Consider the following 27,663-nt stretch of genomic DNA (forward strand, 5'->3'; position numbering starts at 1 on the left):
TTAAATTAACTTTGTTCCCGTTGCACCTCAAAGCTTCCACTTTCTTGCACTGAGTGATTACTGAGCTGTCAATCAACGCACTGTTGATTGACAACTGACTACAAGTTCCCACTGTATTAGAATAAGGGCCCTTTTGTAAAATGGAATAATCAGTTCACTTTTTAAACATAAAATTTTAAAAAGTCATTTCGTAGTCCCTCTATCATTGGCTCAAGTACTGAAGGAAGCTGCCGGCATAAACTTTTCTTGCGTCTCCGCGATCAATATAGTCGCATTTACATCGATAAAGCCTGCCTCTTTCCATGCAATTGGGGCTGGTTTATAGACTCGGCCCCTGTACTGGCCTCCCCCGTTTCTCCTTTGATCTCTCAGTCCAGCTGCTCTGCATAACAACAACGAAGAGGTATTGCGTCACTGGTGGGCACGGTATAGTTAATTTTTTTCTTCCCCTGAACTATAGCCTCCAGAGGCAGTAGCATCCTCCGTTTTAGTCAATGCAATAAGGAGAGAGAGAGAGAGAGAGAGAGAGAGTGAGAGAGAGAGAAAGAGAGAGAGAGAGAGAGAGAGAGAGGGAAAGAGAACGAGGGAGAGAGAAAAAGAGAAATCCATAGCAATGGAATATCAGCTATTATGCTGTGAAGAAGACACCATCAGAAGAGCGTATAAGGATCCCAACTTACTCAATGATCGCGTCCTGCATAATATGCTTAAAAGCGAAGAAAACTCTCTTCCCTCTATTAGCTACTTCAAATGCGTCCAAAAAGAAATTGTGCCTTCCATGAGAAAGATTGTTGCGACTTGGATGCTGGAGGTTTGTGTAGAGAATTATATTAATAATCTATATATATATATCTATATATTGTGTACATATATACATTTTGCACTTTGGCGGAGTTTGCATCTACCAAGGGGGCTTTAATCATTTTTGCCAGATTTGGGCAGACACTGTGCAGTCTGACAGCAAACGGGGGCGGGGGAGGGAATGTCACACTTCCCCTTGCTCGTCCCCCCCCCCCCCGGTTTCGCTCATCTTTATCCATTTCTGTTGAATTTTCCCCCGCTTCAATGTGAAATTCTTGCCCGACACTTCCGCTAATGCCCCGAGCGTGCAACTCTTGCAAATACCCTTCTTTATCTTCCTGAGACAGGAGGTGGTGTTGCATCTTGAAGGCCGGGGTTCGGAGGGTTGAGGGAATGCGGACGCTGAATTCCCCCTACCTTTTTTTGTTATTGCTAAAGTCTCCCGCAGTTTCTGGGGCTGAGAAATTAATTTTAAAACCTTAAATAACCTTGTACACGTATGCAGTTCGATGTGTGCCAGTATTATACGCCATCTTTGTTCCGTATTGCTTCACTAACTTTTAAGTTAAAACAAAGTCATTGAAATCCTAGGGACTATAACCTCTCTGATAGACTTGGCAACGCCAGATTATAGGGGGGACGGTTGATCAATTTCAAGGCATTTTTCATTGGAACTGGCAGGAATTGATATAAATCTTTGTTGAAACTGACGAGAGCACCCACGTTCTCGTTTCAGCCGAACTTACCAGGAACGATGGTCTGGGGGAAAAGTAAAGCTGGGGGGAAAACCGCGGGGCCAGTTGCTTGCAAATAGGACAGGGCGCAAGCCTCAGACGTTTTGGCATATTTTCGTGCCCTTTTCACCCAGCTTTGCGGCCGGTTTCTATTTTTAATCATTTTTTGAAGTTGCGCATAGACCAGCTTTGGTCTGATGTCGGTGCAAACCCGCAGTGTAGAATCGCCAGGACCTAAAGCAACCCCTGACACCCCAGGCACCGAAATTGAGTTCTTTTGAGGGGGTTCCTTAGTTTGAAACGCCTCGCGACAGATTGCAATCGAAAAAGGATCGCACGGGGAGGGTTTTCGAATTATTTCGATCGCCCGGGCTAATTTTTAAATATTTTTAAATATTTTTTGAAAATATGACGACGTGAAAATTGAAGTGCAACTCGGCTGGGGAACGCGACTGGGAAGAGAGAGAGGGGGGATATCTTCGGAGTGTGACACTCGCTCATTTAGAATTCGTTGCTTTGGAAATGGTTTAAAATTAATAAACTAACACCAACGCTCCAAAATATTTATCTATAATAGATTGTGTTAAGGGAGTCTTGTTAGCGGTATAACCTCGTACATCCTCCCACCTAACCTTCTTTTACCAGGTATGCGAGGAGCAGAAATGCGAAGAGGAGGTTTTCCCAATCGCCATGAACTATTTGGACCGATATTTGTCGATTGAACTAACGAAAAAGACCCACTTGCAATTGCTGGGAGCGACCTGCATGTTTCTGGCATCGAAAATGAAAGAGACCATTCCATTAACAGCGGAAAAACTCTGCATTTATACCGATAACTCCATCCGACCCGAGGAATTACTGGTAAATGGCAAATTTTTCATTCCCACCCCCCGCCCCCCGGTCAATCAGGTTATCGCTGCCCTCTCCCCACTTTACTTCACATTGTCCGACAGACTGGATACTCTTCGCTTCCCTGATCTGAGCAATCGGTCGTTACCGAATTTTCCCCCTTCTCAGCCTGAGCTCCTGTCACCAACTCCCGCGGCGGAGACCCGATATGTACACATTTTTGGAAAATTTTAGGTCATTTCTGTGGCCACCGCCTCCTTGAAGATCGTGTTATCCACTCTGCAGGCCAATACAGCGACATCTAATATTGCCTAATCAGCGTTTTTTTCGCTGTTATTATTGTGGGAATATGCTAAGATCCGATTCCCACCCGCAAACCCGTCAGGGTGTTTTTAGTTTGAGGTCTACTGTTTTATTCACCTTTGCGCTTGACCTCACCGCCCAACATGCAACCACAAATATCCACAAGTCTCCCCCCCCCCTCAAAAAAGTGCTGATTTAAAAATATCTTGAATATTTAACATATTCAATAATTTTTAGAAAGGTGAACTTTATGTTTTAATAGCCTCTCTATAATATTTGTTCAAAGTGGACACTGAATAGTTCTGGGGCTTTGTATTGGAAACGAAAAATTTGTTAACTTTAAGGCTGCAAATGTACCTTTCTCAATATTTGACATTTTCCCCCAATGCCTTGTTAACGTTTTCAAGGGACTCTTCCATATGTGGGTATTTGGCGCCCTCTGTTGGTGCGCCAGGTTGCGATTTCCTCTCAACCAATCTATACAGCGCGGTGCCTGTCATTTTGTATGATCAATGATGGGCATAATTTCTGCAAAGAACTGTATTCTACAAGTCTCTCGATTCAAAAAACTACAATAAAGTAACTTGTATCTTAATTACAATGCAGGGATTTTTTTTTATTTTGCGCAAGATTTATTGCTAGGAATTAAAATTCATCTTCCAAAAAAAACAGCACAACTTCTTTCAGTCAAATTTCTATTGACAGCCCCATGTCAGCTAATGATTTAGGGGATGGAGTTGGTTCTGTGTCCAAAGCTCATTGCAAAATTGTAGAGCAAACAAATGCCATTTACTCAAGAGAGAGAGAAAAAAGAATATATTTATTTAAAGAGCAGAGGAAATGAAGCTAATGATAGAAACGGCAGTAATGTCTCCCAGTGAGAGGGGCAGCTTTTCCATAAAGAATGCATTGACCAGAGGACAGTTAGGTGCTGCTTGTAATCCTGGTCACAGAGAGAAATGGGCTTCAGTTTTGATAGACAGTGTAATCAACTAATCACCACCATTCAAGTTGTCACAGTTTGCAAACTTTGATCGTCTGTGTGAACGATAATTTATCATCTGCATTACTGGACTTCACACAGTCTGCCATACACAAATAACACGGAACACGACAGCACAGTACAAGCCCTTTTCCCAGACATTGTGCCAACCTTATAATCTACTCTAAGATCAATCTAACCCTTCCCTCCTACATGGCCCTCCATTTTATATCACCCCAGTGCCTATCGAAATTCTCTTAATGACCCTGATGTATCTACGTCTGCCACATTCCATGCAACCATCACTCTCTGTGTAGAAAGATACTCCCCCCTATACTTTCGTCCAATCAGCTAAAATTAACATTGTGTTAACATTTCTGCCCTACTCTATCTACATCTCTTATTGTCTTGTACACCTCCATCAAGTCACCTCTCCTTCAAAGAAAAGACCTAGCTCACTCAATCTTCATAAGACATGCTCTCTAATCCAGGCAGCCTCCTAGTAAATCTCCTCTGCACTCTCTCCAAAGTTTCCACATTCTTCCCGTAGTGAACTGAACACAGTACTCCAAGCGTGAGCTAACCAGCGTTTCACAGAGCTGCAATGTATTTGTGTGTTCTGTTTCAGCAAATGGAGCTGCTTGTTCTCAACAAACTGAAGTGGGATCTAGCCTCTGTGACTCCTCACGACTTCATTGATCACTTCCTCAACAAGCTCCACATCCCCAAGGACAACAAACAGATCATCCGCAAACATGCCCAGACTTTTGTGGCTCTATGCGCTACAGGTACGGCACCTTGGCTTGCGAGACGGGGATGGAGGGGTGGTGGTGTGGGCTTGATGCCTGGATAGTATGCCTCATAACTGGATGCCACACGTTCATTTGGTCTGCCTCCAGCTACAGCGTTGCTTTTGTGTTAATATTTAAAACTAAGTGCAACATTTAAACTACCACTCTGTAGCCACTTTATTAGGTACCCCGGCGGGGTCTTCTGCTGCTGTAGCCCATCCACCCCGAGGTCTGATGTGTTGTGCATTCAGAGATGCTCTTCTGCACACCACTGTTGTATTGCACGGTTATGTGAATTACCATCACCTTCCTGTCAGCTCGACCCAGTCTGGCCTCTATCATTAACAAGGCGTTTTCATCCACAGAATGAGAGAGGGCCGGGGAGTGGGGCTGAGGAAGGGGAAAAGGGTCAGCCATGACTGGCTGGCGGGGCAGACTCGACGGGCCAAACAGCCTGGCTCTGCTCCTATGGGTCTTACGGCCAAACTGCTGCTCACTGGACTTCCTTTGTGTTTTTTGCACCATTCTCCGTAAGCTCTAGAGACGGATGTGTGTGAAAATCCCAGGGGGTCAGCAGATTCTGAGAGACTCAAGCCACCCCGTCTGGTACCAGCAGTCATTCCGCGGTCAAAGTCACTCAGAACACATTTCTTCCCTGTTCTGATGTCTGGTCTGAATTGAATCCCATGACCGCGTTTGCAAGCTTTAATGCATTGAGTTGCTGCCGCACGATTGGCTGGTTAGGTAGTTGCATTGACGACCAGGTGTACCTAATAAAGTGGCCACTGAGTGGATCTGTGGGAACTAACAGGAACGAAGCGTTGAGATCCCCATTACTGATTAAATGGATTACACTGTGCACAGCAAATACAATGCATTAACTTGTAGCCAAAACGGTGGATTGTAAAGGAATTGGCAGCCCGTTGAATGTAGCTTAATGGGTTACTGTTTCAGTGCCTCATTCCTGCAGGTTATTGAGTATATAGCTGACAAACAGATGAAATTTGATAGGGCTCTTATCCTTTGGTTTTGAGAAGATTCTGGTCAACTCTGCCTTGTGCTCTTTGCCAGCGATGGTGACAGGAACTGTTAATGATAGCAACACTCTGAACAGCTAGGTTCCAATTTCCCCAGTGACTGTAGGCCTCCTTGGAGTAGCTGCAGGGCCTGCATACACCACGATATCAACTTTGGTGTGAAACGTAGCAGGGATCATGACATGACGAGTGGTGCCTGTCCTCAGCTGTCAGAGTTGGTTTTGAGGAAACGCAAGTGCTCGAGAGGCCGCACGGTCTCTGTGGTCTTGCTCTGCTGCTCGTTTAAGGCTGATGGTCCTCGCATTCCTTCCGTTCTAATCTCTGCTAGTCTTCAAACTTGGGCAAGGAACGGCAGTATTCGAGTGATTGTTACCAAAAAATACCATTCAAATCCTGCCCAAGGTTTCGCTCCTGCACACTCCCCTGTGGAAACTCATCTTAGTGAAATGTGGTACCAACAATAAGTGAAGTGTGTCCCCTCCCACCTAATTCCTGCTGTTTTTTTCTGATCTAGATATACATTGTCAATTCACAATATTTGGCCTGAAGTCATTTGAAATACAGAGTAGAATTGTATCTGCACTCCATCCCACTTCTCTCTGCAAAGCGAGCCCCAGTGTTGTGTACTAACTGCCCGCTACACCACTGGTGTTTGGGCATAAATGAAGGTCCTCCATCTCTGGTGGCATTCAGGGCTTCCTTTCGGATTTTACTGCCGTTAGTCATGTAAGTCCCGAGTGGAGATCCAGGAATACTGTCACACTCAGATGGTGAAGGATTCTTAATTGCCGTTTCCATGACAAACTTATCAGTCAAGGTTGTTAGCCCAGAGCCGAAACCCCGAACCTGGAGGACCAGTGGACCACTCTTAGTCCAGCCTCTGCCCTTTGACCTGCTTGGCGTAGGTGACCCTTCCAAGAGCCAAAGCATAAAGCCCTGGCTCCAGCCAACGTAGCTCTCTGGGTCTCTGAGGCACACAAGCCTCCAAACCACGACAAGGTTGTGGTCCTCCTGTATACTGTAATTCAGTATACAGCCAGTGTCTTGAAGAAGGCGGGCTCCGTATGGCACAATCTTGTCAATATCTCTTCAGACTGGTTTGCAGGGTCCCAGACGCACCAATAATGAGTCAGCACAGTATTGTGGGCTGCATGGCATTGGGGGGTGGGGGGGGCAACTCATTTACAAGATGCTGGTCCCACTGAGGTGTCCACATTTGGGACGTGCTGAAGAGGATCTTCAGGCAAGGTTTAAGAGAGGTATTTTTTGGTAACAATAACTGTAACACTCACCACGTCGTGCTGGGATTGAATTCCGAACCTCGCTGAGAGAAAAGTGAGGTAAACCCAGGGGTTCTGAGGGAGCAGCAGGCGGAACATAGAGCATAGCGAAGTCCACGCCCTTCGGCCCACAACACAATGTTGTGTCAACGTTTTAACCTACTCCAACATCCCACATAACCCTCCATTTTTCCTTCATCCTTCTGTGTATCTAGAGCCTCTGACTGTCCCTCATGTAACTGCTATGAGCACCCTTGGCAGCGCGCTCCACTCTGACACCCCACCTAATCACCTTAAAATTCCCCTGCCCATCTTCTGTTCCCCACTGTGCCCTCTTCCCTTTCCTCTTCAGCCCTTTCTCTCTCCTACCCAGCTGGTTTCACCTATCACCTTCTAGCTACCCTCCTTCCCCTTCTCCCTCCCCCCCCCACCTTTTTATTCTGGCCTCTTCCCTCTCCCTTTGCAGTCCTGAAGAAAGGTCTCGGCCCATAATGTTGTACCTGTATTCATTTCCACAGATGCTACCCGACCTGCTGAGTTCCCCAGCATTTTGTGTGTGTTGCTTTGGATTTCCAGCACCGGCAGACTTTCCCTGTGTTTACCTTGAAATTTTGCCCTCGTGTATTAGCCATTTCCGCCCTGGGAAAAGGCACTTGCTGTCCACTCTGTCTGTGTCTCTTGTATACCTCTGTCAAAGGGCCTCTCTTCCTCCTTCACTCCGAAGGCAAAAAGCCCCAGCTCGCTCGACGTGCTTTGTAAGCCCAGCCGGCGTCCTGGTAAATCTGCTTTGCTGGGATTTCAGCTGGTCTTTCCACGGAGGCCCACACCACAGGTTAAGCTTGCCTTGTGCTGGCGAAGCTCGCCCCCTAGAGGAGTCTTTGTGTAAATGAAGGCTGGTACCCGGCAGAAAGTTTTTAAATCTTGGCCTGTGCGTGCGTACCTTTCAGACGTTCTGCTCCCTAGCCCCGCCTTACCACACTCAAACCCAAGGGAAGCACTCTTGGGGAGTGCAACCCCTGTGGTATCAGAGAGAGAGGCATCAAAACTGGGGATGAGGTGCTCAGTTGGCACTTTGCATGTTGGCTCATCTCTGCCACAACTTTTGGCATAGTCCTCTATGTTCTACTGGCACAGAGGCTGCAACCTGGGTACGTACCATGTCTTCGCCTTGGCAGACTGTTGGGTTGAGGGGTTGACCAGGGAACGATGCAGGCAAAACACAGTCCAGATACTGGGATATTAAAAACGTGTTCTGACCGTGTGCACGAGGTTCTGCAGATGCTGGAAATCTGAAGTAATACACAAAATGCTGGCGGAGGTCAGCAGATCAGACAACCAGACAACTTCTACGGGGAGGAATCAGCAGTTGATGTTTCAGGCCGAGACCTTTCCTCCGTGCCTGCTAAATTCTTCCAGCATTTTGTATGACTGCAAGTACTTTCAGCCTGTTGAAGTTGGCTGTGGGGAGCTGCTGCCTTTTCATATAATTGAGGGGAAAGCATTTCCTTTGGGTTAGTGCATCACTGTGTAGCAATGTCCCTGAAGCTGTAATAAAAATAACTCGAGTGTTACTCACTGTGTGTTAAGTTGAGGCTCTTTGCATCTTTTCAAACCTGGATTTCATTTGCCTGTGTGCTTGTGCAGACTAGTGTGTCAGAGGACGAGTCGCAGTTTAGGAATCATACCCAGGAGCTACAGAATGCAAAGATTATAGAGTCAAAGAACACTACAGCAGCCCTTTTGGCCCATCTGGTGCATGCTGATCTGTTATTGTGCCTCGTTCTGTTGACCTACACCTGGACCATAGCCCTCCATAACCCTCCCACCCACGTACCTATCCAAACATCTAAGTATTGAAAGCAATCCCTCCTTCATCTGGCAGCTCATTCCACACTCATGCCACCCTCTGAGTAAAGAAGTTTCACATTTCACCTTTCACCCTTAACCCATGACCTCTAATTCTAGTCTCACCCATCCTCAGTGGAAAAGAGTGGAAAATTAACCTTATTCAAACTTTCCCTATAAGCTCAGGTCCTCATGTCCCAGAAACATGCTTATAAATTGTCTCTGTGCTCGTTCAATTTTATTTATATCTTTTCTGTAGGTAGGTGACATGAACTGTACAAATTACCCCCAAGTTAGGCTTCACCAACACATCTTACAAAACTTCAGCATAACATCTCCACTCCTATATTTAATACTTTGATCTATGAAGGCAAATATGCCAAAAGATTTCTTTACAACCCACTCCGCAGTACCCTACCACTCACAGAGCGAGTCCTGTTCTAGTTTCTCCTTCCAAAGGAAAACGCCTCTGTGTTAAATTCCATCTGCCATTTTTCCAGTTGGTCCTAATCCCACTGCCAGCCATGATAGTCCCTCGCTGTCCACTACACCTCCAGTTTTGGTGTCGTCCTCAAACTTGCTGATGCAGTTAACCGCATTGCCGTCCCGATCGTTCAGAAAGTTGACGACTGACGACGGACCCAGCACCGATCCCCGTGGCACACCTCTCGTCACAGAAAGGAAGTGTACGATGGCTGGGGGTCTGCCACTGTAATAGCTCTGGCTGCTGCTGACGGGCCTCGTCCTGAAATGTCGACTACGCATTCATTTCCATAGATGCTACCTGACCTGCTGAGTTGCTCCAGCATTTTGTGTGTGCTAATGCGACTGTGCCCTGTTGTTTTACTTGCTTGAACCCTGTTTTGCAGTGCTAGCACTCCCAGTGCCAGACGGAACAGGACAGATCAAAGGTTGGGGATTGCTGACATTCCAGTGTCTTGATCAATGGCCCCCGTTACGTTTTTGTGTGGGGGGTGGGTAGGGAAAGAATAGGCAAGGCTAATTCCTGAAACACAACATTTTGCTTCCCAGCCCTGGACAGAATGCATAAATACAGCATTGAAGTAATTACCCTTTACAAAAGATTCAAGGAGAAGTGTGAAGCAGGGTGGGTTGGGGGGGGGGGGGGGAAGGAGATGATGGGTGTGTGGTGTTGGGGGGGAGGAGGGATGATTTAAAAGACTTTTAATGGAAGGGATTACATTCAAGGTGATGTTAAGCAGAAATCCTTTTATGCAACCTCCGAATTGTCTACTTAATAGGGCTGGATTTTGCTAAAGATCTTTTGTACTGTGGTAGAGCAAAAAATCCTTATTAGCGTTGTTTGAAGTTAGCACATAATTGCCAGCTATGAATAGCTCCTGGCATGGACAGCTCACTGAGGGGTTCTTAAAAGAAATCTTCCATTTACCAGAAGATAGAATGGTGTTTGGGATAACAGGAAAAATCTGTAATCAGGCCAATGCAGGCTTATAATGAATTATCTCTAATAATTATATAGTTGGAAAATTTTTGACTTATTAATGATGCAAACTTGAAATCAGTTCTGTGTCGTTTCAAGAATACAGCTTGTCGAGGCCTGTCGTACCTGCACGATTTTGTTCCTTTTCTGCAGGAAAGAGTGACTTACAGTGCTAGATTAAATCCACCCCCTAAACCCTGAAGTGTTCAGGGAAGATTCCACCCTGGGGTGGCAAGGCTTACTCCTGTAGTTTAGGAGCATGGAGTATCAGGATAGGTGAGAAGTGACACTTGAAAGTAGTGCGGAAGGAGGAGGGTTGGGCGGCATTCCCCACACCGACGTTTTCTGCCCACCCCTCTCCCTCCCAGAAAGCTTTCCCTTTCTTGTCAGCACGTCAGATGCACTAGCCCCTGCTGTGTGAAACTGCACACGCCACAGGGCAACACCAGGTTGTCAGCAATGCTGTATTCTTCACTCCGGGACACCCAGTTATAGGACGAAGGCAACCCCCCCCACCCCACCATCCCTCCTATTGCTCCTCGTTAAAATGCTGAAACCAGTGACCTCCTGTACAAATAATTCCTTGTTTGCGACACAAAAGGGCAGAACCATGCTGCATGCGTGGAACACCCGCAAGCTTAGAAGTGGGCAGGGAAATGTGTCTTTTTAAGTTTCCGTGGTACAGTTCCGGCGCCAGTGTTGTTGGCCAAGGGGACGTACTGCCAAGGCTCACCCGCCTCGCTCTGCAGGCCCACCAGCAACCACCACCACCTGCCTTCCCCTGCTGACTGCAGAGATTGTTCAGGATATGAGTGGAAAGGAGAACAAAATGATTGTTAATCCGGACCCGATGTGAGCATTAAAAAAAACTAAAAGTTCAGAAAAAGAACAGCGAAAATCACACTAAATATAAAAGCAATCCTACAGAAGACAATGTATGAGTAACTGTTATATAGATGGACTGATTGTGTGTACACAAGAGTGATGCTAGGTGATCTGCATGTCGTGGTGGTGGGGTGTGTTAATGGGCGGAGGTGTTGATCAGTAAACGTTTTTGAGTCTGGTGGTCCGGGCATGGTTGCTACGTAGCCTCTTCCCTGATGGGAGTGGGACAAAGCAGGGTGGGTGGGACCCTTCATGATATCACTGGCCTTTCTTTTTACTGCAGCCATGAGGCCCGCAGGGGAGATGGAGGGAGTGGTCTCGAGCTCAGACCTACAGCAGTGGTGTCGTTTGCCTGTCAGGAGATTGCCCTCACTTGGGTAGAGGGCTGCCGTCCAGACAGTGTGACCTTAGTCTCTTGAAGCCTCTGCCCTCTGGCGTTCAGACACTGTGACTGGATGCTGGGGGGAGGGGGGGTGGAGGCCTGCAGGGGGTGCAGTTTGTCATGAGGCCTCATTCACTCGAGCAGAGAGCTGGCCTCCCTCATTTGAGAGCTCTCCCTGCTGGTGTCTGGATACTGCGAAGTTGGGGGTGGGGAGGGAGGACGGTAAGGTGTGCTTGTTACACTCTGTTCCTCTTGTCCATTGTTCACTGGGAAAAAAAACCCTCGACGCTTTCTCTGTCTGCAGACGTCAAGTTTATCTCGAACCCGCCCTCCATGATAGCAGCCGGGAGTGTGGCCGCTGCGGTTCATGGCCTCCACCTGGGGAATAGCAGCAACTTCCTCTCCTACCAGTCCCTCACAGAACGCCTATCACAGATCATCAAGTGTGACCCGGTAAGTGCCTCTCTACGCTTCCACCAAAATGGGAATCAATTTATTTATTTTAGAAGTGAAAGCGAGCTTGATGAACTTTTGCACGGGGGGGGTGAGTGCGTCCTGGGCTTCTTTTATACTACTTTGGGAGCTCATTAAAAGAGCTAGCACAGGGGCGATAGGCAGAATGTCCACCTCCCTTGCTGCGTAGCGCTGTGAGTCTGTGTCATCCTCGGTAAATTCCGCTGGTTCTGTTTCCCCTCACCGTGCCTTCGACCACATCCCACACCACCTGTGTTGCTGCTACATGTCATTTTGGTGGTTTTCTGGAATTCTGATGGGTTGTTTAATTAATTCACGGCACACTAGAACATAGAGCAGTACCACACAGTACAGGGCCTTTGGCCCGCGATGTTGCACCAAACTTATAACCTACTCCAGATCAATCTAACCCTACATAGAGCAGAGAAACAGGAGAAACCCTGTTTTTCTCTCCTCCATATGCCCATCCAAGAGACTCCTAAATAATCTCTCATGTATCTGCCTCTACTACCAGTCCTGATGGTGCGTTCCACACACTTATCACTCTGTGTGTAAAGAAAGTACTGCCTCTGATCCTTTCCTCCAATCACCTTAAAACGATACATTATATTAGCCATTGTCCTGGGAATAAGTCACTGGCTGCCCACTCTGTCTACTCCCCTTATCGTCTTATGCACGTTAATGCTGTTGTTTGGAATTATCAGCCAAGTACTTCATGGTACCACAAGGCCATTGTTCGTTGTTTGATTGTTCTGATTGGTTGGGCTAAAATGGAACTGTAGCGATGGTGTCCGATGTAGCTTTGAAAGATTTGTTTCCCTCCTGATATCCCATAACTATTGTTTAGAATCAGAATCAGGTTCCTTATCACTAACATGTCGGGAAATTTGTTGCTTTATGGTAGTGTTGCGGAGCAAGACAAAAATTGGCCTAAGTTACAAAGAAAATAAGTATACTTAATTTACGTATGGCGAGATAATGTTCATGGGCCGTTCAGAAAGCCGATGGCAGAGTTGAGTGTGGGTCTTTCCTGTACCTCCTGTCTGATGGCAGTAAGAAGAGGATGGATGCCTCATGAGGATGATGGGAGGGCTGTGCCCACGATGGAGTCTGTGGCCCTCTGCAGCCTCTTGCCCTCTTGCACGTTGCAGGGGCTCCGTACCGGGCAGTGATGCAGCCATTCAGAATGCTCTCCACTTGCAGGCGTCCTTGCAAAGCTCCTAATGAAGAAGAGCATTGGAGTGTCTTCTTCCTGGCTGCATCAACATTGTCGGACCCTGGACCGATCCCTTGAGATGTTGACACCCAGGAACTTGGAGCGGCTCACGGCCAGCATCTGAAAACAGGAGAGCCCAACAGGATGCTGGTGTTCAACTGTGTCGGGGGGTGCAGTTCTCACAGGAGGGGTGTACTTCCTGTCTGTCACAGCTACTCTGCTGCAAACCAAAAAATTACACATCCAAGTCAGTGATCCAAGTCTGATTCTGCCGAAGGTTCAGGCGTTTGGGAACCAGGGGAAGAATATTGTCTTCTATCTCTTTAAGAGATCAGCTGAGGGGATTTGCTGCTCCTTCCCGTGGCACTGTAGCTTAGCAGTTGGTGTAAAAAGTCTTACAGATCAGGATTTAGTTTCTGCTGCTGTTTGTAAGAAGTTTGCACGCTCTCCCTGGCGTGGGTTTGCTCCAGGTGCTCCGGTTTCCTCCTGCATTCCAAAGGTTTGTAACTTGTGCAGATGCTAGGTTGCTGCTGCAGGCACGGGGACACTTTCGGGCTGGCCCCAGCAATCTCAGATGGTGCTGGTCGTTGACACAGCCAGAACATTTCACTGCGTGCTTGGACGTACCTGTGACAAATTACGTCCATGTTTATAAAGGTGGGAAAGTCTTAAGAACAGAGGACACAGATGCAGAATAGAGGGTTGTGTCTTTTTAGAATGGAGATGAGGAGGAATTTCTTTAGCAAGAGAGTGGTGAATCTGTGGAACCGTTGCCACAGGTGGCTATGGAAGCCAAGTCATCGGGTATATTTAAGGCAGAGGTTGGTATACTCTTGATTGGTCAGGGCATGAAGGAATATGAGAAGACAGGAGATTGGGGTTGAGAGGGAAAATGAATCAGCCTTGATGAAAGTTGAAGAGGAAACTCAATGGGCCCAATGGCCTGATTCCGCTCCTATATCATATGGTCTTATGGACAAGTAAAGCTAATCGTTTTCTTTTGTGACCTGCTTGGGAGGGCTCACCCTCTTATCCATCAGTCTCTTCCGAGCACCATGGACATGGGTCTGATAAAACAACAGGTTTGATGTACAAATTGTGTTTGGTCACAGCTCCAGTTAAATACAACAAAATCATAAACTGCTTTTATATATACTACAGTGGCAGTGTCACTGCTTCAAGACTTGCATCAAAAATTAGGATTCGTTATGAAATGCTGTGGTGGAGAGGCCCGAAATGAAAGGGATTTCAGTAATTCAGTAATAAGAGCCATGTTATGTACTTCAACATTCAATGGAACAATAGATGTCTGATCCTTTAGTGGCTGGCTGTCCAGCAATTAATAGTGTATCAGTAGAGACGAGCAGAGGGTTTAGCTTAAAAGGAGAGGAGGAAATAGCTCATAAGAAATGTGATAAATGGACCTCATGGTGTCTGTGACCTTTATATTCGGCCTGTAACCCAAGGCCTCTTAATGTCAAGTGGTGCCACTGTCTTTTATTCAAGGCCTCCCAATGATCTCAGCCCAATTTTTATTGCACCTTGCAACTGTGCTGTGAATGTCGTTGGCTGAGCAGCATTATCTCATTGTTAAAGCGGAGGTTTTGCCTGAATTACGCCACTTCGTTCTTCAGCCTCGCTGGATGGCAGAAGATGTGCCTCAGTAGGAACGGAGCAATAAAGTAGTCAGGGATCAATTGGAGGATGAAAGAGGGGGAGGAGGCTTCCTTTAACAAGTGGAAGCTAAATGTAAATGCGCAGCAAAGCTATACATGATCTCTGATGCAGAGATGGGCTTTTGTTTCTGCCACAATGGTGGGACAAACATTGTGTTAGGTCAAGAGTTCTACGCCCAAATTAACTTCAGCACCACTTGAAAGACCACCAGTACAGAAGGAAGGGCAAAGATTGCCTTTCTAGTGTAAATGGAGAACTGTAAACAAAGATGCCATTGTTTCAAGTTTACAGATGAGGTGATAATTAAGACTGATTTTAAGATTTACTCAGAGCTGAATTTTCCTGCTTCCCTTTCTGTGATTTAGCCCTACCTGATCCAAAGCAGCAAAGAATGGTATTTATAGTTATTGATTCTTGTGTTTGTTTTCTGACGGCATTAGTTGGAGATGCAATGCCACTTGGTGCTTGGTAGACGAGATAGCTTGGTCGCTGTCATTCATTTTTCGTGAGTTAAGAGTACCGCTTTCGTCAGTCCTGGTTCTTGGAGAATGTGGGATTGGAAGAGTGACAATAGTCCAGAGAGACGTTGAATTTTTGTTTCCCCTCTCGTGGATGTGTTCACGTGCTGGAGCAGCAGATTGCCCTTCCAATCATCCAAAGCACAAGTTAAATTTGTTACCGAAGAATGTCAATGTCACCGTGTAGATTTGTTTTCTCGTGGGCTTATTTAATAAATCCAAAACAGAAAACAACCACAATAGAATCACTGAAAGACTGCACCAACTCGGGGGCTCAGCCGGTGTGCAGTACACCACAAACTGTGCAAGTAGAAAAAGAAGGAAGTTATAAAAGTAAACGGATAAGCCATAAATATCGAGCACATGAGATGAACAATCGCTGAAAGTGAGTCCGTAGGTTGTGGGAACATCTCAGTGACAGGGCAAGTGAAATGAAGATGGGACGCTGATGGTTGTTCCTGAACCTGGTGGTGTGAGTCTTGGGTGCATCTAATTTGCTGTTATAATGGCTGGAAGTTAACACAAGATTCAAGATTATTTAATGTCAATTCCAGTACGCAAGTGTAAAGGAGACAACAGTTGTTACCTCAGGTCCGATGCAGCTCAAAATAAATACACATAAGATAAAGAACCCAATAATGAAAAAATAAGTACATACAATAGCTTATATGCATTGGTTTTAAGTCCATAAAGTGACACTGAGCACAAGTGTGACTGCCAGGAAATGATAAAGTAGTGGTGGTGGGATGGATTAGCGGGTTTTGACCAGCCTTACTACACGGGGAAAGTAACTGTTCTTGTGTTAATGGATGCCAGGTACCTATGGGCCAATCTCATTTCCTTACCAAGGTGGTAAAGCTGAAATTTGCCTCCGCCCTTGCCCTCCTCTGCACTTTGTGGGGGTGTGTGAGAAGAGCCGGAGGTGGGGAATAAAGATGCAAAAGATCTTAAATTGCGACTAGTAAAAGATTTAAAGGAAATTGATACTTCAAGGTGGTGGGGGGGGGGGGGGAGTGAGAAGAAACAATTTGGTCTCCACATTAATACTCTTGTTCTCAAAATCCTGAACTACAGATTGAATTCAGGCAACTTAACAAAGGTGAAATAAACCTCCTGATTATACTAAGATTTTTGTTTGACCACTTTCATTGAAATTTTAAAGTCTCGAGTGTGTATTGAACCTTTAGTTCCAGATCAGTCAGTTCTGGCATTGAGTTTAACTTCCTGTTTTCACTTTGATCACTGGTAATTAGAACTCAAATTAAGCATAATTGAGACCCTTGGGAAGCCTCCTGCTTTTCAAAAGCTCCCCTCTCATTGTGTGAATTTGTTAGGTGTGATCATGTTTCTAATTGTCTTTCCCTTAATCTTTTGCCTGCCCACACACCTTACGTTGGGTGTCAGTTTTTCTCAGGGGGACTGCGGATGTGAGCACACTAAAGAGTAAACGTGACCCTTCCGATGGTGGCCGCCTCACACCCCTCCGCAAAACTCTTGTGCTGTTGTATGAAGAAAGTTGAAGGGAAGAGAGCTGGATTGATTAGAAAGATTGGTACTTTTATAGGCCCTTTTACATAATTTTTTCCCCATAAATAAATTTGCAACCACAGAGGTATCAGAATCGCGTTTATCATCAGTGGTATATGTCGTGGCATTTATTTTGTAGCAGCAGTAAATTGCATTACATAATAAAAGCAAAGAATCCTATGTTAAAATAATAATTATATATGTTAAAATAATAACATATATCATTATATTTAATTATAAATACATAAATTAAAGAGAACTGAAATAGTGAGGTTGTGTTCATGAATTCATTGTCCATTCAATTGATAGTAGCAATGAGTAGAGGACATGTCCTGGCTGGTGAGGGTCCTTAATGACAGATGCTGCCATTTTGAGCCATCGCTTTCTGAAGGTGTCCTTGATGCTGAGGAGGCTAGTGCCCGTGATGGGGCTGGCTGAGGTTCTTCTGGAGCTTGGCCATCTGTAGGAATGATGACAGCAAACTCTCTCAAATCAGAATTGGATTCATTACCTGATGTATGCCATGAAATGTGCAGTTTTCCAGCAGCGGTACAGTGTAAGAGATAAAGCTACAGGAATTACTATAACCTACAAAATTAAATAGTGCAAAAGACAAATAATAAGATTGTGTTCATGAACAGTTTAGAAATCTAATGGCAAAGGGGAAAAGGCTGTTCTTAAGACATTGAGTGTGGGTCTTCAGGCTCCTTCCTGATGGTAGTATTGTGAAGAGAAGAGAACTTGTCCTGGGTGGTGAGGGTCTTTAATGATGAGATAACTAATGTTGGAATATTGAGATAGGAGAGAAACCTTCCCTAGGATACTGGTGACAACACCCCTGCTCTTCATGAAGTGAGAGAGGGCTGAGGGCTCCGGTTTGAAATCTCATCTGGACAAAGTACATCCTCAAACAGTGCAACGTTACTGCATTGGAGATTCTGCCTGTGGCCTGCTAAGTCTTTTAATGGCTTTTAAGTAAAAGATTACTGAAAAGCTTCTTGAGAAACTTGAAAGATTATTTGAAAATCTTCCAGGCAAAATTTTAAGTAAAGATTACTTGAGATTAATCTCTATGAACACCGAACCTTCCTGCCATTGCAGATGCTCCTCAATTCATATGGACCAGGGGGTTCCCAACCCGGGATCCACAGACTCCTTGCTTAATGGTATTGATCCATAATGTAAAAAAGGGTTGTGAACCCCTGAACACGGAGCACTCCAGCACAGAAACAGGCCCTTTGGCCTATCTAGTCCATGCTGCCTGTTGGATTTGGGGAGAAAGTTAAGTTTTAAGGGGGCCTACAAATAAAATAAAATATTCCAAGAAGGAGCTAGAAGTCCGAGATCCAGGAATGGCAGCAAGTTCTGGTTCTCTGGCGATCCTCTAGCGTTGCAGGCCAGACCAGGACTCTGCAATGATAGTGAAACTTGAGACCAGGCATTCCTCTTTCACCAGGCCCTGTTCTTGTGCCCCCCCCCCCACCCACACATTTTTTTTTAAAGTTGTTCTGTGGTGTGATAGAACTGTATAGCACAGTACGGGTCCTTTGGCCCAACATGTGTGAAACTTTTAACCTGTTCCAAGATCAGTTTAACCCTTCCTTCCCACATAATCCATTATTCTTTCATCTATACTCCTTTCTAAGAGTCCCATCCCTGGCAGTGCACCCCACACACCCAACACTCCCCATGCAAGAAAACAAGTTTAATTTGTTGTAACATGCAGAAAGTGCTGGAGGAACTCAGTAAGTCAGGCAGCATCTAAAGAGAAAAGTAAAGAGCTGCGTCTTCAGGCTGAGACCTAATTAAATTAATTTGACCGTTGAGGAAGGATTAAGAATAAGTAGACAAAATGCCAAAGATTCCTTGTTTAATGATGCATATTTGTTTTTGGAGAGGGATCCAGTGGCCTGACAATCTGATGTGATTTGACCACTTACTGATATTTGCAAAATTTCTTTCCATGAAATCTAGGTCCAATCTTTCAATTCCATTTGATATTAGAATAGAATAGATCTGTATTGTCATTGCTCAAGACAACAAGATTGTGGTGCTACCCCAGTCTGTGCAAAACATATTTACAATACATGCTGTATGGCTTAATTTTTTTTAAATTCCCATATTTGTATGCAAAAAGTAACTTTACTGGACTGTGACATTCAAAGGCCATTGGCGAGCCTGGTGTAGCTGCAAAACAACCCTTGGGAAGAAGCTGGTTTTCCGTCTTACTATCTTGGCTAAGATAATTCTGTATCTGCTACCAGATGGCAGGAGATTGAACAGTGTCCGGGATGGGATGGGTCTCTAATGATGTCAGGAGCACGTTGTAGAGTTGTAGATTGTCTCCAGGTCTGGTAGTTGATGTGCTGAGCCATCTAGCCATCCACTGGATTGCTATGAGATCTGTCTTGTACCACACTGTCATTCCGTATGTCAATATGCTCTCTGTCACACATCGATAAAGGTTGGCCAGCAGTTTTGGGGGCAGATAAGCTCTTCTTTTGGGTGAGTTTTAAGATTACAACGTTCTACCCTTAACCAGTGTTAGGAGAAATACTTTGCAACCTCTCCATTTTGTAGGATTAGGCTGGCTGTTGTATTTCCAAATGTTTCAGAAGCAGTTCACTGAGAAATGTGAATGGAAAAACAATTAAATGGTCAAGGTTAACATTTTCCTTTTTCTGGCTTTTGCTTGTCCTTTGCAGTAAATACTATTTTTCTGTAAGTAGCTGTTGTTTTTAATTGCCATTATTCTTTCCCAATCATGCATTATTGTTTAAATAGAATTGGAAGTTGCTTAGAGTGAATTTGTTGCAAATCTCGTAGATCTTAGGTGGATTACCTTCTGCTTTGCTGCTGTTTGGTGTAGGACACAAGGTCACTTTGTGTGTAAATCGTTAAGTGATATCATCAATGATGTTTGGGGAAATGGTGAGGAAGGTAATTGACAGGCATTCTTTTGTCACGCTGACTAACTAAGCCCTGGGAAAGGTTTAGAGGAATAACTGTGAGGTGACCTCTGTCCTTTTGCAGTCCTGTAGACCTTGACAAATTGTGATTGATGGCCGTGATTCTGGTTCTACACTGACTCTCCAAAGTCAGAACTTCACTGAAAATGGATCAGATTAATATTGCTGCATAGGCCAAAGTTGTTAGAGAGTGTCTTTATTTAAAGGAAGCTTTAGGCCTGGAATCTGAATCAGGTTTAATTTCACTGACATATGTCGTGAAATTTGTTGTTTTGCAGCAGCAGTACAGTGTAACACACACACAAAAAACCTAAATTACAATAAGAAATACAAATATATTTAAATAAGTCATGCAAAACGCAAGCCTAAAACTGTGAGGTATTATTCATGAGTTGGTTTGTTGCCCACTCAGAAATCCAATAGCGCAAGGGAAGAAGCTGGTGCTAAAATGTTGAGTGTGTGTCTTCAGGCTCGTGTTCCTCCTCTCTGATGGTAGCAGTATGAAGAGGGCATGTCCAGGGTAATGGGGATCCTCAATGATGGATATTGCCTTTTGAAGATGCTCGCCATGCTTGGGGAAGCTAGTGCCCATGATGGAACTGGCTTGAGTTTGCAACTGTCTGCTGCTTTTTCCAATCCTGTGCCGTGCCATCCTCCCCCATACCAAACTTGATTCAGCAAGTTACAACGTTCTCCACTGAATTATTAGTACATGTGTTAGGATAAGTCATTGACTTTGTTTACTGTGTGCCTGAGTTGGCATTTGATGTCACAGTTCCAAAGTTGGCCATTTCCTGTTCCCAGAATTAACTGCAACACTGCATAAAATAAGGAGACAATTGTTGTGACTAGTTGTTGAGTAAACTGAGAACGATACTGAGGGGGCAGAATAATGCTTTCTTCCTAAAAGATATCATTTGTTCCCAGTCACTTAGATGATAACAGAGGGGGCAAATTCAGCATTTGATCCTAACTGCAAGGATTGATGTTCCCTGGGGCGGGGAGCAGAGGGAAAGGTCACATGTGCCTTTTAAAATTAAAAAAACATTAAATAAATTGATCTGAGTTCCTAAAATTAGAGTTCTGAAAGCTTCATTTCCTGGAGTGTAGGAGAATGATGAAAAATTTGATAGAGGTGTACAAAATTATGCAGCGTATAGATAGGGTAAACACAAGCAGGCTTTTTCCACTGAGGTTGGGTAAGATTAGAACTAGAGGTCATGGGTTAAGGGTGAAAGATGAAATGTTTAAGGAAAACAGTTATGATTTGTAATTTCAAAACATTAAGCTAATTCAAAGGAAGACATGGGAGTCTAAAATGTGAGTCTAACTTTGTTTTAATTTAAGTGAGGCATGGACATATCATGATGTGTGCAATTCACATTTTTATAATCATACTGAGCTATATAAACAACAAAAATGCTTAATTAAACAATATAGTTACAAGATTACTGAAATACACAGCAGGAACATGAGAAGAAACTTCTTCAGTCTGAGGTTGGTGTAAGGGTGGCAAAAGCTTCCAGCAGAAGTGGTGGATGCAGGTTCCATTTGAACATTTCAGAGAAATTTGGATGGGAAGGGTAAGGAAGTCTATGATCTAGGTACAGGTCAATGGGGGTAGGCCGCATAATTATTTGGCTGAAGATCCTGTTTCTCTGCTGTTGTGCTCCATGCCTCCAGTTGCAGAATTTTTTTGTTGAATCTAGTCGTCACTTCTCAAAGTGATGTTTGTTGGCACCAGCTGCATACCAGGCACAGTCCTGGAATGTTGCATACCACAGGACAATATAATGATTATTCAGCTTCCAGCAGAGTGGGTGGGAGGGGAGTATCTGGAGGCTTCCTGTCTTGGATGTTGGGCCTATCCTGTTTGTTTCACTGCTGGAGGGTTACCAATTCCTGTTAATGCTTCATTTGACTTTAAGGACGTGACAGTGCCTCCAGCATTTGGAGGGCTGAAAGGATTTTGTCAAATTCCACCATGTAGCAGGTGGAAAATAGTTTAACACACTCCTAATGATGGAAGAATTCAGCAACTATTGAGAGGAATAAACAGTCGACGTTTCGGGCCTGGACCCCTCAGTTAGAAAATTGGTTTTCCTGGTCAGTAGAAACTTAGAATTGAGCTCCTCAGTGATAATTACTTCTGAAACTTTGCACACGTAACCAGACTTCTTTGTCTTTTATGAGTGTGGCCGCTTTTTAACTGCTAGGCGGTTGACCAATGTGATCTGTAGAGAGCTCAAGTAGGCTTTCAGTGTGACTCCTGATTGTTGGCGAGTAATTTGTTGAAGTGAACAGTTGTTTCGAATGGGATTAATCTTGGCTATGCTGGGTCTCACGTTGTGAATATCCTGCTCCCCACTAGCCCTTATTGTATTTGCCTCTGCATGTTCTCGGCTGTTTTAACTTGCACAGGTTTACTTAGCACTGACAACTAGAGGAAAATTACTTGAGCTCTTTATCGCAAACCTCTCTGGCGTTCAATATACCAGAACCGCAGATGATAATTGAAATTAGTATTTGTAATCTTGACTCCAGACCTACAACTGAGATCTCTTGGCTTTCTCCTATCCTGCCTCCTTGCACTTCCATCATTGTGGTGACCAAATCTTTGTCTGCCAACACACTAAAGCTTATTTTTCCCAAACCACACCCACTATGGCTATGACAGCAGTAGTAGTTTCTTGACTATCAGCCAGAGACCTGGATTAAGATGTACGGAATTTGATTTTTGCCATGGGAACTAGGGAATTTAAATCTGAGGAACTAAAATCTTGGATTGAATTTTTTTAATTGTAGCACAGTGAAATAAAATTTTAAACGTGAATGGCATGGTAGCATCAGGGTTGGTGTAACAGTATTACAGCGCAGGTTACCCGAGTTCCATACTATCACTGTCTATAAGGGGTTTGTGTGTTCTCCTGTGATCATGTGAGTTTCCTCTGGGGGCTCCGCTTTCTTCCCACATATCGAAGAAGCATGGATGAGGGTTAGTAAGCCATCGGCGTGATGTGTTGGTGCCCAAAGCAAGGCAAAACCTGCTGCCTGCCCCCAGCTTATCCTCGGATTGTGTTTGTCATTGACGCAAATGGCGCATTTCACTATGTTTTGATATACATGTGATAAGGCTGATCTTTCATCTTTAATTTTTTACAAAAAATCTCCCAGTTAACTGAAATCCTAAACACAAGAGGTTCTGCAGATGCTGGAAATCCAGAGTAACACACACAAAATGCTGGGGGATCTCAGCAGGTCAGGCAGCATCCGTGGAGAGAAATGGACAATCCCAAATAAGGGTCGTGGTCTGAGATGATAGCTATTTATTCTGCTCCATAGATGCTGCCTGACCTGTTGAGTTTCTTCAGTAATTTTTGTGTGTTAACTGATATCCTTAAGGGAATAAAAGTGGCTGCCTTTTGTCTGGCTTAGCCTGTGTGTGTGTGAACTCCTCAGCCAAACCTTCAAAGTGATTGTCTCTCAACTATCTCATCTTGGAGAGGACTTAGTAATGATTGTCCTAACTGCTGTCACAGGATGTGCTGAAATTGGGCAGTATTCATTGGGATTCAGATGAACAAGGGGGTGTCCTCATTGAAATCTATCAAATTTTGAAAGGCGCCAATAGAGTGGATATGGAGAGGATGTTTCTTCTGCGGGGTGAGTCTAAGACCAGAGGACACAGCCTCAGGATAGAGCGGTGTCCTTTTAGAAGAGATGAGGAGGAATTTCTTTAGCCAGAGAGTGGTGAATCAGTGAAATTCATTGCCACAGCTGGCTGTGGAGGCCAAGTCATTGGGTATATTGAAGGCAGATGTTGATAGGTTCTTGATTGGTCAAGACATGAAGGGAAGAAGGTAGGAGAGATTGGAGCTGAGAGAGTAAATGGGTCAGCCATGATGAAATGGTGGAGCAGACTCGATGGGTCAAATGGCCTAATTCTATTTGTATATCTTATGGTCTTACAGCCAGTGATATCCACGTCCTTGAAGTTAACATGGGAAAAGAAAAATCACAAGCTGCATTTTCTGATCCTTGGGCCACTATTTTGAATTTTAACAGTTGCCTTTCTTTCCCTTTTGGTTGCCTTTACACAGGACTGTTTACGGGCCTGTCAAGAACAGATAGAGTCTCTTCTGGAGTCGAGCCTGCGCCAGGTACAGAACACCAGCATATCTCCAGAAACAAAAACTCTTGAGGATGAACTGGACCTCTCCTGCACACCAACCGATGTGCGGGATGTGAACCTATGATGATTGACAGCGGATCACATGCAACTTGCAAGGAAATGCTCGCTATATATATTATATAAAAAAAACATCATGACCTCCCCTCCAAAACCTCCAGCACATTGTAAAAAGAAGGGAACTGCTTCCTTTTTTTGCTTTCAGTGCTCATGTCCCTTCACCATGCATTTATGTATGACATAGTCTGAAACTGATAAAAGGCAAAGAAGGCATTTGCGATGCTGAACACGTGATATGCCACAAAACACATGCAGATTATATAAGACATTAATGAAATAGTGTTTTTTATATACAAAAAAAATAAAATCAAGTGTTTATGCTTTTGCATTTTATAATAATAGGTAATAGGAAATGTCATTAGGGGAGCTATTAGATTTGATTTTTTTTTGAGTGTGAATGAACCATTTTTAATGTAGAAGAGGGTTTTAGGTAGTAACAATTTAATCATTTTTTTCTTTAAAAAAGAAAAATAAAGTGTCAGGAAACGATGTATAGCTTTTACAGCAGTCTAGGCTTTTCTATACCTGCTTGCATATGTGTCTAGTCACTTTATAATCAGTTTGTCCCAATGTTAATTTGATTTCTTTGTGCTTATCCTCTTCACCTTATAAATGGTTGATGTAATCCATTAGTGTATTTTAGTTATCAGCATTATTATATGTAATTGGAGTCTGTGGATTGCCTGTACACGTGGCTTGCAGGAGACCAGCTTATTATTATTATTCATACAGGTCCATTTTACTACCCGTGGCTAAGTACCTAATTATACACACACTTACTAATGCTATAATACCTTTTAAAAGTCTTTGTCTTTTAATTTTATTTTTTTTTGACAGAAGAAACGTATGTAAATAGAGTGCTAGCTGGAGTCGGCCCTTCCTGGCCAACTAACGACAGGTTTAATCCATGGTCTTTCTTTCTCAAACCATTCCATTTCAAAGCACTTTCAGTTGGTAGATTTTTTTTTTAAAGTCCTTTTTTTGTGTGGAAATTTAAAAATAAAAAAATGGAATGGTTTAGAAATATTACATGCTTGTGTTTTTGCAAAGCAAGTTAAGTTGACTATGGTGTTTGAGAGGGAAATTAAACTTGGATTGTGACATTCCAATGAACGATGATTACATTCCAAAAACTGCTGGCATCGCTGACCTTTAATGTTAAAAATAATAGAAAGAACAGTGTTTAGAAATCTTTCATGTGCCAACTAATTTAGAAATGGGGGCTGTGTAGATGAGTACTTCAGGGTTTATCAGCACGCATAGAATGTAACCATAATTGTTCTGGAAGCTATTTTACTTAATTATCCACAATGAAAGGAACTTCATGTAATTTATTTATAAGGTAACATAGATCTATTTATTGTAAGACTGAAGTAGAGGAAGCTTCCAGTGGAGAGACATCAAAGTTTAAGGCTTGTGGCGCAGTTGTAGGATCTTAGTCCTTAAGCAAAAGTGACTTCATCCACACAATGAATTAAGTTTTCAACGAAGAAATTCAAGTGCCACAAGGCATTCTGCTTTTCTTTTAAAAAAAACGAAGATTCTCAGAACAGGGATTTCTAAGTGGTTGAGGAGCATTTATCATTGTGACTGACCCCCACCCCCCCCCCAATGCAGATATAGGTTTCTGCACCTGTATGCAATGGAAAACTCTGTTCCTCGCCAGATACACAACCTCGCAAAAGGAGGGTGAGGGGACAGACTTGAGCGTGAACTCGCAAAATGAGCTATGGTTAACCGGCAAGTTGGGGGAAAATTTAACCTGTTTTTATTTTAAATGGCATTGCAAGTGTTTTTTGAGATTTGAAGATTATATAGGTAGTGATGACTGCTCTGACCCCATCACCCTCTCCACCACCTGACAATAGCTTGGTGGTGTTTTTTTTCAGCCAAAGTGAAATTGTCAGTTGTTCAGAAGCTACAGCTTGGCCAGATCATTGGCATTTTCACTTAACGGGACTAATTTTCCAAAGCAAGTTTTGGCTTATTCTTCTGTGCTGCACCCGATGCTCTTGATAGTTCCTCAATTTGAAACCGGCTGGGAAGGAAACTTTGAGCTGCCCTTTCTGGAGATGCAAGCCACAGTCTCTCAAGGCCAGGTTCTCTATTCTCTCTTGTTCAGTTCAGTGTCCTGATGGATGCATGAGGCAATATTGGTGCTTCTAGAGGGCTAGGGCCCAGACAAGTGTGAAGAGGCAGGAAACCTGGATAAAGCTGCTGCTATTATAAGCCCCATGTTAAGAGTGCTGGTGGATTGGATTAATTGTCATATGTTCTTTTTGTTTAAATCTTCAGGCCCCATTTAAGCATTGAACTTTTCCCGTTGCGACCGCAAACGAGAAACACCGTAGTTTTTGTTTTTTGTAGAATCGGTCTTGCAGAAGAAAGAAATATTGTTGTTCCAGTGTCTTGCACCCCAGCTTCTAGATATTGATAGAAAATTTGCACATCTTGGTATGTACTGATGCTAGAAAGTAGTAGAGGGGAGGAGGAGAAACTAAACTCAGTTTGATGATGCGGTGTGAGGAGTATGTGATGGAGATATGTTTGTGTGATACTGCCATTTATGGTGTTGATTGTAAGCAATGGAGTGGACACTCCTTTTGAGCTGCTACAGAAAAGTTCCCAGCTTGGTTTGAAATTAACATTTTTTTTTTGCTTTTTCCTCTTTAAAAATTAAAAAATCCTTTTTGTCATTGTGTTTTGCTGCTATTTTTGGATCAGTTTTTATTAATGCCATATACTGCCATGTTATAGGTTTTAATTTTCACATAGAAAATTATGTTATTAACATCAGTTTTTGTAGATTTTTTTTGTTAATGTGATCAGTTCTACTTAATGTGATTACTGCTCTATTCCAAAAAGAAAGGTTCCTGTTCACATTACCTCAAACTACAGTTAACCAGACCTTTATACACCGGGGTTTTTGTTTCACATTTTGCCTCATAGTCCTGTTTTACTGAAAACTGAAATACGTTGTACATTTATCTGAAAGGGTTCTGACTGAAAAAAAATGCATTCGGGATCCAAGATAGTTCTGATGTATGATGTCTGAATATCAGGAACATTTGCTTACCTCAAATCATTTCTGTATTTGGCATCTCTGTTCTGAACCTTCCAGTTTATAACCATAATGCTGCACAGACAACGGATGTTGGTTCTTCAAGGTTGTGTACCGAAAAGGCAGTGTACTGTATTTTTATATTAAAGAAGATAATCTGTACTGAAAGGCCAAAGGCTGAATAGGGGTTTCACGTACCGACAATTATGTCTGTTTTTAAAAAACAATGTTTCACATATTTTCAGATGGTCACAATCTATATAAAGCATTCAATTACAAATTTGTACTTTTATATTTTACAAAATGTCACTGTTCATGGTCTGAAATGCACATTTTCACAAACAGACCTGTACTAGACAAGTTTCCAACAGAATAGAAATAAAAAAAAATGTTTTGAAAAATTCTTTGTGCTTTTGTTTTTCATTTTTATTTTGTTTGGTTGGAGTGTGGCATGCAAGAACCAGAGTGGCATGGTATATAGAATGCAAATATTGTGTGTATAGTGGATATAGTCTATAATTATTCCTGAGTCTGGTTCTGGACGACCACATCAATGTTGTAATGTGAGCTAACTCATAGGACAGACACAGCTGGTAGAAATAAAGTAGTCTTTTATTGAAC

The 27,663-nt window shown here is 43.6% G+C and overlaps 1 protein-coding gene across 2 annotated transcripts; it reads left to right on the forward strand.

Annotated features, from left to right (window-relative positions):
* On the forward strand, positions 1-27,443 carry ccnd1 (cyclin D1). 2 transcript variants are annotated; one of them, XM_059976062.1, is made up of 5 exons: positions 1-811; positions 2,181-2,396; positions 4,298-4,457; positions 11,656-11,804; positions 23,833-27,443. In XM_059976062.1, the coding sequence occupies exons 1-5, from the start codon at positions 614-616 to the stop codon at positions 23,986-23,988; spliced, it is 879 nt and encodes a 292-aa protein (XP_059832045.1). In that variant the 5' UTR covers positions 1-613; the 3' UTR covers positions 23,989-27,443. The 2 variants fall into 2 exon arrangements, with proteins under 2 accessions (XP_059832045.1, XP_059832046.1); XM_059976063.1 differs by lacking the exon at positions 1-811 and adding an exon at positions 1,155-1,571.
* Positions 27,444-27,663: the final 220 nt, after the last annotated feature.

Source organism: Hypanus sabinus, chromosome 7 (genome assembly GCF_030144855.1).
Source record: "Hypanus sabinus isolate sHypSab1 chromosome 7, sHypSab1.hap1, whole genome shotgun sequence".
Classification (NCBI taxonomy): Eukaryota; Metazoa; Chordata; class Chondrichthyes; order Myliobatiformes; family Dasyatidae; genus Hypanus; species Hypanus sabinus.